Raw genomic sequence first — 13,659 nt, 5'->3', positions numbered from 1 at the left:
TAACCCCAACCTTAAAAATGAAACAAACCCTTAAATCACAATGAAAATACTTCTGTTGTCACAATCATGAGTTAGTCAATTATTCAGTTTATCAATTCAACTTTATTTGTTTAACACCTTTCACACAGATGACAAAACTAAACAAGCAAAGAGAAAAAACTACTAAAACTATGATTAAAACTCAAAAACATATTTAAAAAAAAGATTTAACATGGTATTAAAATATGTTGTGTCCAGGGGATGGAGGGAGTTTATTGAAGTCTTCTTGGGCTCACATGGGAAATCATTTAAAATATAAACTTGATATTCAGTCTAAGGAAACTGCAGAGCGACAGAAGAAGCAACAATATCTCCTGTTTTCTCCTTTAATGAGTCGACTCTTCTTGTGCTTTCAGACCAAAGAACTACAGACTCTTCACAACCTGCTCAAACTCTTGGTACAGGACCTCACCACACGGATCAAGAAGGTTTCCTTCTTATTTCTACTCTGAAGCTCACCTTCTCCTGCTCAAACTGCTGACAAATGTTTCTGCTGCTCTAAAGTCTGGTCTCCAGAACTTCCTAAAAACTCTCAAAGTCTCTTCTGCTGCAGGTTGCTTTGTTGAACTGTTGCAGAAAACCTCACTAAACCACATGGAGGAGCCTCAAGATAGTCGTCCAAATGAAACCATACAAAAACCAAACTAGCACAACCCAAACACTAAAGTCTCCTGCAGCCTACCAGAGAACCTCTGAGAACAGAGAATCAGGACAGGAACTCTTACCTTCTGGACAACCAACGTTGGTTCACAAACAAGAATACAGAATGTGTCTGACCAAAAACCTCTGAAGACTCACTACAGCCAAGATAAAGACACAACTCAGCTGCAGCAAATCCACTAATCACTGCACGCATTATCACCATGTGCTAACTGTGGCTAAAGAATCACATTTACCAAGACAACTATCCAGTACAAAGCCCTAAAACACACCAAGAAACACATTAAAGAAGATTTTACTGCTGGAAGCTGCAAGCCAACGCCTAAAGAACAAACTAAAGCAACAGAACCAAACCCAGTTCACTGGTGAAGAGAAACAGAGGAAATGTTTGTCTGCAGCTAAACAAAGCAGGAAGACACTGAGCTGCTCAGGTGTTCCTGATAACACCAAGCAGCCACCTGGACAGCCAATAGGAACACAGCTTCCTGGAAGTCCAGAGGGCTGGCTTAGTCAAGGAAATTTAGTTTAAAGCTGAAGCAGAAAGTTAACAAAGAAAGTTGAAAACCACCTTCTGATCCCTGAAATCTCTGAGTTTTCACACAAAGAACACCTGAACATGTCAAACTGGTTCCATAGTAGAACCCTCATTGTAAAAACGTCATAGTATGGTGTGTTGCTCAAAAAACATTAGGACCCGACTGTCTAGGGTCGCCGAGGAGCAACACAAAAACAGGACAAATGCTGGTTTCCAGGGGGTTAGGAGGATATTTATTTGAAAGAGGAAGTTTAGAACAACACAACATGTGAGCAGAAAAATCACAGTCTGTCTTTAGTTCAGCTGAAAATATTAGTTTTTGTCTTTTTTATTGACCAAACTTTTCAGGAAGTAGATGAAGAATAATTAAAGCTCTCATGTAGAAATCCAACTTATTTTGGATCCTTGTGGAGAGTTTAATCTTAGAGTTTGTAAAGCTGTTGAGTTTTTAGAGTCACATGGATTGTTTTGACATTTAATAACCGAGTCCTGAAATAAAATTACAGTTGTGGATTTCTGTCATTTAGTCTGGACGAAACAAATAACAGCAGCATAAATCTCAAACATCATTATAAGGAGTCTGGATTGAGGTTTCTCACTTGATAATGATCAAGACATGAAATTTAGGTTGGTTTAAAGGAATATTCCACCTTAAATCTTTGAATGTTGACCTAAAAGGTTGGTTTCAGGAAGTATTCCACCTACAAGGTCCTCATGCATCCACCTTAAAGGAACATTCCACCAAAAATCCTTGGACATGCACCTAAAATGTTGCTTTAACCGAGTATTCCATCCAAAATCCTCAAAGAGACCTGAGGGGCTGGTTAAAATGAATATTCCACCTAAAACCTCAAATATAGACCCCAAAGGGTGGTTTAGAAAAAATCCTTCAATGTAGACCAAAAAAGTTAGTATGGAGGAATATTCCACCTGAAATGTAGATCTGAGAAGTTGGTTTGGAAGAATATACCATCCTAAATATCCTTAAATGTAGACTAAAAGATGGTTTGGAAGAAAATTCCGGCTCTGAAGAATCTTGTACTTGTCTTATCTGGAACAATCTAACAGCCTAAACTGTTAACAGCAGTGTAAAGAAGCAAACACAGGCATAGATTAGGACTCAAACTAGATTTATTTTAGAAAACAAATCAACTTAGAGGCATTTGTTCACACATGTGGCTGAATAGGAGGCCGTCCAATCAGATTGGAGGTCTTCACTCTGTAGGTTGTTTGTTCAGTGAGACTCTTGGACCTCCATCAGCTGACGTGGATGTTTGATGGTCTTCCTCTCTAGTGCCAGATGATTCATCCATGAATTCAGCAGCTACAGACTGAAATGAAGCTCATGCTGCCATTATTGAATTCCTGTTCCAGATCAAATGTTCAGAGCTCACCTTGAATGCAGCTGTCTGCTGTCTGATAGTTTTTCTCATTGTAGTCTTCAATAAAGTCTTTTTCCTCATGTCAGGATGTGGTGAGACTCTTTCTCAGTCACTGCAGGACAGAGCAGGACAGAGCAGGACAGACTGACAGCTCCAGAGAGGACCAGGATCAGTCTGAATGCAGCCAGGAACCATCATGTGTTGTTGAGCCAAACATCCAGGACCAGAGCAGCAACCATCAACCTCCAGGTGAAAGTACAGACATGAGAAAAGCCATGCACTTGTATTTATAACATATACTATTATTTATTTGTTGTTCTGTCATAGTTGGGTGAATTAAATGACTAAATTACCAACTCTAAATGATTAAACTGATGGTATTGAATTCTGTACAGTTTTTAATTGTTTCTTTGTTAAATGTCTGCAATTTATGCCACATTATAAAATTGTATTTTTTTAAATAAATGTAACGTTGGTTAAAGAGGTATTAACTCTGTTTCAATCCATACCTTTAGATGCACCAGTGGAGGAGCCGGATACTTCTGACCCTGATGACTGTTCAGAATGGGATGGCAGCAGCAGTAGCAGACACGTACCAAATACTGGGCCTATATTTGCTATACCTAAAGGTCCCCAAGGTGATTATTCAACACAAAATGTAATTAATGCACCATTTAGCAACATTTGAAGCTTGAAGACATCAGTATGCTGTTTCAAAATGATCATTGCTCAACAATGACCTAGTCCTACACTATTTTAACAACGTCTGTGAAGATTTATTCTAAAGACTAATTTTTTTTTATTGATGGACAGTTAGTAGTTGGGAATAACACACCACCTCACACTCTTTAATTGTAATAGCACTGCCTGTTAGTTTCTATCCCTGTCCGTCCTGTTCGTCCTGTCCAGTCTTTGTTTCCCTGCACATCACTGAGGTGTAGCACTGCCCTCCCTGGCTCATAATAGGGAATTCTAATAAAGAATGTCTGCTTAGCTTTCAGGGAGGGCTGGTGATGGTCACACACATGCACTAAATATTAAAATATTTGGCTGCAAGACTAAAATATGCATCAGTCTCATACAATGTTGATACCTCTTTTGTGGAGTTAAACAATGAGAACAAATGCAGACAAAAAAATAAAATAAATAAGTCTGATTTTTTAACTGTGAATCCTGAAAATAAAATAGTGTTTTTTCTGAATTTTATACCGTGTATAAAGAAGGACAGCATGACAGCCAAAATTGTCTCGATCACCCTCTATGTGGCTGGTTGCAGAAGAAGTCGTCCGGAAGCAAATGTAATTCAATGGCACCTTTCATCAGTATGGTCCTGGTGTGCAGGCTTCCTGAGATAACGATGGGTGTGTTTGTTTTGTTATATGTCACTGGAAGGTTTTGGAACGTTTAACTGAAAATCCTGATCACTGTGATTTCCTCAAACTGCCCAACAATTATTTTATCACCAGAAAATAATGCCAACTGATTAACCCTCTAAACCCCAAAACCTAACAAGGGGTTTGAACAGCATGTCTTTAAAAATTGATCACCAAAAATAAACGATTTATCAAAGACATGAATGGTTAACGACAAAAAGAAACAAAAAAACTATAAAAAATAAAAACTTTTTCCTTTGATGCTCTTGAATTACTCATCCGAGACTAAATCTAAGCTTAAAATTGTGATATTTAGTCAAAATCACTTTATTCTATATGTTTCATATAAAAATCTGAAAAAAAAATTAAAAAACTGATGCTCGTTAGCACAACCGTGAAGTCATATTTGAGCTGTAACCAAAGTCATGTGACAAAAGGTGAGGGACTTCTGGGCTGAACTGCAGGCAGTGTTTACACAGAGAAGATCGGAGACAAGGATGGAAACAAATTAAAAATGTAAATATGTAAAATACACATAGAATGTAAAGTCACCATTTCTTTTTTCAGCTTTGGTATCACGTGACCACAAAATTATTGTACATGTTGATTCCACGTCGTCATTTCCTGTAAATAAATAATCGATCTTTGTTTTGGTTTTTTTTGTTTTTTTTGATTTATGGCATTATAGCCACCATTTTGCATATTTTTAAATTCTCGTCATGGTTGTGCTGCTTCCATAAAAGCTGCCAGACTTTAAACTGCAGTGAACAATGAGATCACAGTGAGTTGGAGGAGTAAAAAACACCCACAAACTGCTCAGGGTTCAGAAGGTTAATAGTTAATTAATTGAAAATTTTAATTCACCTCAATTACTGCGTGTTAAAGGTGCCCTGTGGAGTTTTTGACCTCCGGTAGCACTTTGAAGCAGCTTCTCGCCTCCAGTCCTGACACACCTAATCTCTGATCTACAGGTAATGCAAAACGAAGCACTGCACCAGCTAAAGCAGTGAAGAAGACTAGCTAAGTACAATACTTTAAATGGTTTGGGAAATGTTTATGAGGCAGAAAAGGCATTCAACACATGTGAAAAGTCCACAGGGGGCCTTTAAGAGGAAAGCATACCACTAAAATAGGAAGAAGGGCTTTTTTTAGGTTGGAATCAACACACTGTATTTGTTAACTTGATTATGTTTTCTTTTAGGCTGCAATATTGGCTGCAAAATCTTGAGATTTACTGCTATTTGTTTCACTCTTACCAACAGAACTTCTGAGTTGTGGACAGAACGTGCAGCAAACTAAAAGTTTTACCCACCAGATGGAGGATTTTCAGCTTGTGTTACTCTTCACTAAATCACAGAAGTAGGCCACTAGTCTTCTGTGCTGCACTGATCTTTCACCAGAATATGGACACAAATCAAAAAAACTGTGTGATAGAAAAATACTCTTCATGGAGCTACCACTTGCCATGATGCAGCAGATATTTTTTAATACAGCATCAAATAGCACTACAATAACATAGTGTGGTCACAGGACGGAACAGTCAACCCTGTGTTACACAGGAGCTTTCCCTAAACTCGAACTTCTAGCTTACATCTTTTCAATGTTCACCTTCAAAAAGGTAGATATAACATCTTTAAATGTTCAGTTAAAGTGCACCATAAGCTTTTTTTCCCTATCAATATTTTTCCAGTAAAATAATTTGCTTATATATTTTTTCTGTACACTTATTCTTTTTAATGCTACCATAAATTACGAGCATGCTGCTGCCCTTCACACTAAAAATTACTGCAAAACTGGCACAATACCATCACATGACACCACGTCAGGAAAAGGACTTCAGTCACGTCACTGTCAGAGCTGCAGAGTCTGGAGCCAAACACCTTCACACGGAGCTTGTCCTCAGCTGGAACTGGAGAGACAGGCCAGGAAATAGACAGCACCGACTAACACGCTCAGAGTTTCGTCTTGTTTTGGTGTCTGACGTCACTGTGGTCCCATCTGATCCTCTGGTCCGAAGGGCTTGAAGTCATCTCGCTTCCCGCTCAAAGACTAAAATGGAGACAACCGGTTGGACGAACAGCAGAACCGTCGACGTCCAAATGCACCAGTGTTCATTAAATAAGCTTCACACACATGTACACACACGCGTCTCACTTCGCCTGTCCAGAACAGGCGTGGACCTGCAGTCCGGAAGGGCAGAAGGGCTTCGCTTCTCCTCCTCGATCCTTGCTGAGGACACTTGGCCATCCTCCCTCACAGGCCCCAGTAGGGAGCGAGGCTCCTGCGGTCCCTCTCGTAAACATCGGGTATCACCCCGTAGGGCGTCTGCACCATCTTTACAGAGTTTCTACCGAACAGCTTCCTCTCGTACTCGATGAGCTGGCGCCAGAAGCCGCCGTTGGGCCTGATGACGGGGCGGCGGGCTTTGACCCAGGCGTGGGCCTCGGCCAGAGACACCCGGTGATACTTCATGAGGTACGCCAGGCACAGGGAGGCCGAGCGGCTCACCCCGGCTGCACAGTGCACCAGCACCGCCCCCCGTTTACGCCCCACGCTGTGGATCTTATCAGCCACGCTGTCGAAGTACAGCGAGATGGGAGAGTGGGGCATGTCGGCCAGAGGGACCTTCACGTACTCCATGTGAGGCCAGTTGAAGTTGGGCAGCTCGATGGTGGCGTTGACCACACAGGTGATGCCTTTGGACAGCAGCAGGCTGCGGTTGGACGCCACGTTGCCCCTGCTGAGGAACAGGTTGGGGGTGATTTGAGCGATGCCTCCCAGCAGGCTGCCGTTCTCGGGGAGCAGCCTCGGCACTGCAGCCGGCACCATGGAGCTGCGATGGTGGTGGTGGTGGAAGAAGCTTTGGCTGCGGGAACCCATCGAGGAAAAACGGGTGGGCTTCGAGAGCTACGAAAAATGCTTTGAAAAACCAAAATGTTCAGCAGCTCAGAGTCATAGTAGAGCAGCGAGGCCAGCCAGTCAGCTCCTGGAACACAAAAACAGACTTCAATTTTCTGTCCAAATTAAACATTTTTCTATTTCAGTGCAGGCTGACAAACACACAGACACTTCAAGGATGAGTAACGTCGCTGCTGTTTGCAAACACTACAAAACAAGAGCACTGAAATCCCTCTTCTGGAGGGCGTCGTTGCTGCTTTTTGTCTGTCTTTAAACTTTAAAAACCCACACAGATGAAACCGTTAGAGTCACATCAGCTTAGAGACCTGTTTAAAGAGATGCCGCTGAGAAGCTGCGACCTTCTGATCCACAGCCTTCACTTTACAATTCTATCAAGAGGTTTTCATGAATGCTGTGTTTGTGTCTCTACTGTACGTGTCTCAACATTCAGGTGGAATGGCTGAAATGTGCCTCTCTGCCATGTGAGCACAGACGCCCTGCAGGTAAACGCTCACCTCATCTCATGTTCATCCATCCACAGCCCCCACATGCACATTACATCTCGTCTCTCTGGTTATTGCTGCTGTTAATGTCATTTTTGGATCACACCAAACAGCAGGGTGGAGAGTAATCATATTCACCGTCTGATCAAACCAAAGAGTGCTGATAACACACTTCATTTAAACACGCAATTTGGCAAAGTTTATCATCCTAATTTCAGTTTCTTTTCCAAAATCGTCGCCCTTACATGAGCCAAAACGTGAACACAAAGATGTGTATCATGAAGAAAAGGACATTATCTAATGTGACATACATGATGGAAAATTTCCTCCTGAGTTAATGCTTTAGTTATCAGCAGAGAGCCCACAGCTCGAGGCTCAGCTTCACACACTGTTGCACTTGTCGTGCGTCATCCACACCTTGTGCACCAGTCTGGGCCGGCAGGTCTTTTTCTTTCATTTTTAGCTACAGTCTGGTTAACAAGAGACACGGGTCAACTGCTTTAAACTGGAATCCAACCTGCAGAGAGAAATGAAATCACTGCTGTCACCTGCAGACTGAGATTCTTCTTATCAAATAAATTATGTATAATCTAAGATATGTGGTCTGACAATGCAATTAAACTATCATGGCACTATTTCTGCTACTTAAAATTCTGCATTTTTCCTCATTTTATCATTAATTTCTGGATAATTTTGCCTTCCGGTATCATCACATTTTGGCTTTGATGAGCAGATTCATTTGAAGGCTTTCATTCTGCCACAATAAAAACACTAGAATTTACTCCCTACCTGCCAAAAACATGTCGTTTCAAGGTTGCATTTCCACTTTTTAACAGTTTTATTGCATAAAACTGGTGAGTCAGACTCCAGTGGGCCTCATCTCCCTACAGACCGGAGCTGCTTTGCTTCTTCGTCACCTTCAACTGCAAAAAAGCCTTTTCCTCGTATCGATCACAGCTCTGCCATCTCAGCATGGTCTGCTTCCCTTTTCCAAAACAGAAAAAAGGGATCAAAGGCTAAAATAACACTCTCCTCCCCTCCCTGTTCACTCAAGAGTTTACTCCCGGTTGCCAGTCGCCGTGCACTTTGCCTCAGAAACGGTTGCCAAGAACACGCTGTTGTTGCAGCTGATTCCACTTTTTGCATTGATTGATTTTGCACTACTTAAGAGCGTGGCCACTGAGTGACAGGTGGATGCCATCCTAGGACAGTTCGTGGCCCGGAGACATTTGCGTGGCCTGTCTAAGCTCCACCTCTTTGCTCAATTTTTGAATTACCGAGCAGTTAGCTGGAGTCAGGCGACGTCTAAAGCACTGAGCTTCAAAACTGCCCCGCAGGAAACATTAAGTAACGATGGTTCATCCATCTTTATAGTGTATACAGTCGATGGACGATAAGAACAAAATGCTCAGGAACAGGTCTTCTGAGACTCAAGCAAGAAAAAACAAACAAAAAAAAAAATAACCAAGAGGAGTAAGGAGACAGTGTTCAATAAGTTACAGATGACCAAATGCCAGAATGCACTTAGGGGCAAACATGTGGACCCGTACACAGTTTCTACTTTTTATTAATATGTCATCAACATCCTGAAATGTTAATATTTCAGAATTGGAACAGTCGCATCAGTTGCAGCAACAAAAAACAGCACTTCCAAAAGCTGCCTAGGCTTGTTGAGGTTTATGTAGGGAGACTTTAGCAGACATCTATCATTACTGTTCAGTCAAAATGTAACTTTGTGTGTTTGTAACTACATTTAAATGATAGTTAATGCATTTGATTGATTTTTAATATCGAGAGCTGGAGATGGAATAATGACATTCCTTGTTCTCAGTCTGAATCCCACCAGAACATCTCTGGTTGAACTTTTTGTCTTGGAACCATCGACGAGCGTGACGTCTTACTGAAAGCAGTCATCTTGTCTTTGCTCTCTGGATCACACAGTTGATGCATCAATTCACAGTGAAAGACACCAAATTGTGTTGCTGGGGCAACCTACTGACCCACAGTATAGAGCAGCAGCAGCAGCCACGTCGACAGAGAGATGAAGAAGATAAGAGAACCAAATAATCTCCAGCCCTCTACAAAGTGCTGATGTACCACAGCGCTGGGCTTTGTTGAGATTTGCTCCATCCACATGGTTATTTATACCCCAGGCTGGGCAGGAGAGAAGCTGCAGAGCGGAGGAGGGAGAATTATGCACAGGCTGTCGCCACAGAAAAATCTACTGTATACTGGAGATACTGCAGTTCCATGTCAATCACTTCCACTCCGAGGATTCATTCTCCAGAGAGGGTCAGCAGCGATGGGAGCGACTGCACATCCTCACTTTGACTTAATTGTAAAAACTAAAGCTCCTTCTCCGGAAACAGCCTCTTTCTCAGTCACCTGGATTGATCTAGCAACAGGTGTTTCAACCTCTCAGATCTTCTGGCTCTACTCTCTCGGTGCAGAGATTCCTCAGGGGTCCGGTTCTACCTCCACTATCACAAATTGGAAACGCGACCCACCTGCAGGGAAACGAGAGCGGCAGCCCCGACGGCAAACTCAGGACGACGGCATCGAACCTGAGCTGAACTTCCTGCCTGACACTCCCTCACACCTCGGAGTTAGATGACCGAAATAACCGGAGAAGGTTGCTGCTCTGAGCAGCTTCTGCTGGTAAAAGGCAATCTGTTTCTTCAGGCTGAGTGATGTCTGAAAGTGGCTCTGCACAGCCTCGATAATAACCAGGGGAGAAAGAGCAGCGATGACAACCGATGGTCTTTTTGGAGCTTCCAAACACAACCGGATGCAGTGTTGCAACACAAAAACGATGCCGATGCACAGAGAGAGCTTCAGCATCGTCTGCAGAGGGTTCAGGGGAGGGACAGCTGAGAAACAGGGAGACAAATTCCTCACGAGGACAGGGTTTGGCTTTGGCACCTTCCTGTTGCAGCAGCAGTCCACAATGTCACACCTCAACGTGTCGCACAAACGCACAAAACAGGAGGCCCCGAGACGCCACATGTCGTGTGTTGAGAGATGCTGCAAAACCGAGAGAGACAAGGCACGTGTAGACGATTCCTCTTTGCATTTCGCACAAAGTCACTGTTGCAGAATTCAGATCTCTTCAGTTTGTCGGCAGTTATTGCCTCATCACTACAGCGGAAACATGAGACAGATAAATGGAGCGACTCTAGCTTTAGAAAATGACAAAATGACACACTGAGACACACTTATTATCCTTAATTGGCACCACAAGCAGTGACTATCAAACGGCTGAAACTGTGCTTCCACAGACAGAAAATTAATCAGCAACTATTCTGATCATTAATTAGTTTTTCCCCTCTAAAAAATGGAAGTAAAATATTATTTTAAGCCTCCTAATTGTGAGAATTTGCTGATTTTCTTTATTGGCTTTGAAAGTAAAGTAAATACATTTGAGTTGTCACATAAAAAGTCTGTTTTTGACATTTCAGACATAAGAACAAACAAGCAGATTAATCAATAATGGAAATGATCACAGGCTGCAGTCCTGTTAACACTGACTTTACGGTACATTTTTACTACATTTTATGGACTAAAGTGGATCTTTTTGTTGGAAAAACTTGAAATATTCCCGCTCGTGTCTTTCAGGGCCACACGGTGTGAAAACGTGCAGCTCCAACTGAATGACTCCACAAGTTCTATCATTTATGACCGAATCCCTGAATGAGGACCAGCTCCTCTGCGCACGCGCTGCTCGTCCACGTGCGCGTTACGCGAGGTGTGCGTGCGTTCACAAGTTCTGCTGTCGGAAATAGACGATAATAAGTAGAAGATGTAATAAATAAATAGATGAAAGAGTGAGCCACATGTTTTCCCCACATTCCGATGCGCTCCGATCTTTAATGTCACTCATTATTAGATTAAAAGCTGCTCATAAACAGCCCGTTAAATAGGTTTTTAGAATGTATTTGTGCTTTTTGTAAATCTATATAAATAAACTGTCTGATGTGAGCTCGACGTGACGCCTCCATCGGATGCACAACTCAACTTACCAGTCGACTCTCACCGGGCAGAGATGGAGGTCTTCACCGCCTGCACCGATCCGCTGCCTTCACGCATCCACCGGGAGTCAGTCCCAGCGAACGGGCGGCCTGGAGGACGGGGACGGGCCGGGAGGAGGAGAGCAAACCGCAACACACAACAACATCATGAGAAAGTCAACAGAAATACGAGCCATCGGTACATCCGCCCGGTTCTCCGCTGGCAGCAGCGGCGTGCACGGAGCGGCGCTGCCTCTGTATGAGGGGCGATCAGTGCCGCGCTCAGGAGGAGGAGCTGCAGGAGGAGAAGCAGGCTGGTCTACTGGATGTACTCTGATGGTTTAGAAAGAAAAACAGCCCTAGGGTACCTGATGAAGACTTAAACCCCTTTACAGACATTTAAAACAGTTAAAACTTCAAACACTTCAATCAATATCATATCTCCACATCAACTGATTATATTTATTTATTACGCTTTTTAGAACTAATTTTATTTGTGATTTCTCCACGTATCCACTTAATGACATATTTTAGTCTATTCAGTGTATTGTTTATTACTTCATTAGTTATTTGAATCTCCAACTAGAGCAGCAGAAAAACTAAATGATTCCATTTCAAATCAGTGAAGCAGCAGATCAAATTAATAAAGTCCAAAAAATGCATCTGATTTGCGTTCAGTGCACAAGATTTAACCTGCAGTCTCATGGAGCAATCATGCCACAGTAACATCACAGTTTACATTTGGGCTGCTTTCTTTAAATCAACTTCAAGTTCTCTAACAAAGTTTATTAATTGCTAATCACGCTGCAGCCTTGCAGTCTGGCCTTTCATCAGAGTGACCTTGTTGGCTGGTTCTAACATCAACGTGTTTTTATTTGAAATTTCTGACTAATGACTACTATCTTATTTATCATCAGGCTGTAGCAGGAGGGGATGGGATGCAGCAGGGCTGAACAAGGCTAAATCTTCTCTCTTGTGCTTTTCAATGCACAGATGTATCAACACTGTGACCATTTAAATTGTAAGATTTCTTACATCTCAGTGCTAAAATTCACCAGGCATTAACTGAACACTGACCTGCCATGAAGTGCACATTCTGACCCTTCTTTAATTAGACTCATCCAGCAGTAAACATTCAATAAACCTACAGATGACGTTGTTGCTCAGGTTGAAGGTGTCTTAACGTGGCTCCTACATCATTACATGATCTTCTTCCTGCTTACAGCGTTTTCTAGCTGAAGTAGCTTTTTGTTGATGGTGCTACGTGATCGATCAGAGCACAGACAGGTTCAAACAAACAGCAGAAAATAAAGCACCAGTAAGCACTTTGACATTATCCTGCCACGTATGAGCCAGTTACAATAAATCTGTCCAAGCCACTCATTACATAAATGGTGGATAAATTAAGCCTTCAGTTTGATATTTTAAACCAGGCTTCCTGCATCTTTTTCACAACTGTTTACTCAAGTAATTCTCCTCTAAGTTTATCTGCCAAACTGGGTTCCTGAGAAATTCAAAAAGACTGGAGCATATTTTTTCCTTGTTTAGGTCTCCTTTCACTGGTTACTTCAGAACTGATTTCAAGATTTTACGATCATATTTAAAGCACTTTATAGCTCTGAGCTATACTGTTGAACTGTTATGGCCTTGACAGTCAGACCCTTAGGCAGGACTCTTCTAGCTGACCCACCTCATGACTGACGGTAACCAAGGCGTTTTCAGTCATGGCCCATCGGACCTAAACTCTTCAAACAATGTATGACATCTTTAAACCACTTCTTAAAATTCATCCTCAATATTTTTTTTTATACTCTATTATTCATTTCTTTATTTGCTATCTGTACTTTTCCTGGTCTGTTTTGATTTATTTTGTCCTTTTAAATTGTTTTCACAGTACTTTGTAACTGTGTTTCAGAGAAGTACTTTATATAAACATTATAGTCTCATTATAAGGCATAAATCTAGCTTCATTTAAGGTATTTCCAAATCAAACATCCCCTATCACCCACAATAAAGCATAATGCTGTACACAAAATTTTAAAAAAAGTTGTGACTAGTTTTCTGAGTTATAGCTCTGGTTGTGTGGTTTACTTTTTACTGTGAACAGCAGCTAATGTACTTCAGACACATTAAATCATTCAGTCATACTGAGCTCAGGCTGTGATTCAATGTGTGCTGGATTGATTGATTGTTTTTGCATCAAGCTGATTAACCCTATTTATTCATTTTTTGACCAACATTTATGGTGAAACCTAACAACAC

The 13,659-nt window shown here is 41.8% G+C and overlaps 1 protein-coding gene across 3 annotated transcripts; it reads right to left on the bottom strand.

The window, feature by feature from the left end:
* Positions 1–5,453: 5,453 nt before the first annotated feature.
* dusp14 (dual specificity phosphatase 14) lies at positions 5,454–11,657 on the bottom strand. Of its 3 annotated transcripts, none has more exons than XM_055012490.1 (2): positions 11,424–11,657; positions 5,454–6,975 (listed from the first exon to the last, which is right to left on the bottom strand). In XM_055012490.1, exon 2 carries the CDS (start codon positions 6,867–6,869, stop codon positions 6,243–6,245), a length of 627 nt encoding a protein of 208 aa, XP_054868465.1. In that variant the 5' UTR covers positions 6,870–6,975; positions 11,424–11,657; the 3' UTR covers positions 5,454–6,242. The 3 variants fall into 3 exon arrangements, with proteins under 3 accessions (XP_054868465.1, XP_023143399.1, XP_054868464.1); XM_023287631.3 differs by having other exon boundaries at positions 11,410–11,656; XM_055012489.1 differs by lacking the exon at positions 11,424–11,657 and adding an exon at positions 8,180–8,761.
* Positions 11,658–13,659: the final 2,002 nt, after the last annotated feature.

The sequence above is a fragment of the Amphiprion ocellaris genome, chromosome 7 (assembly GCF_022539595.1).
Source record: "Amphiprion ocellaris isolate individual 3 ecotype Okinawa chromosome 7, ASM2253959v1, whole genome shotgun sequence".
In the NCBI taxonomy this organism is placed as follows: domain Eukaryota; kingdom Metazoa; phylum Chordata; class Actinopteri; family Pomacentridae; genus Amphiprion; species Amphiprion ocellaris.
The sequence above is the reverse complement of the archived record's forward strand: the minus strand, read 5'-3'. Positions and strand labels throughout refer to the sequence as shown.

Coding starts and splice junctions, on each gene's coding strand:
- dusp14 (XM_055012490.1), bottom strand. CDS start 6,869: ATGGGTTCCCGCAGCCAAAGCTTCTTCCACCACCACCACCATCGCAGC.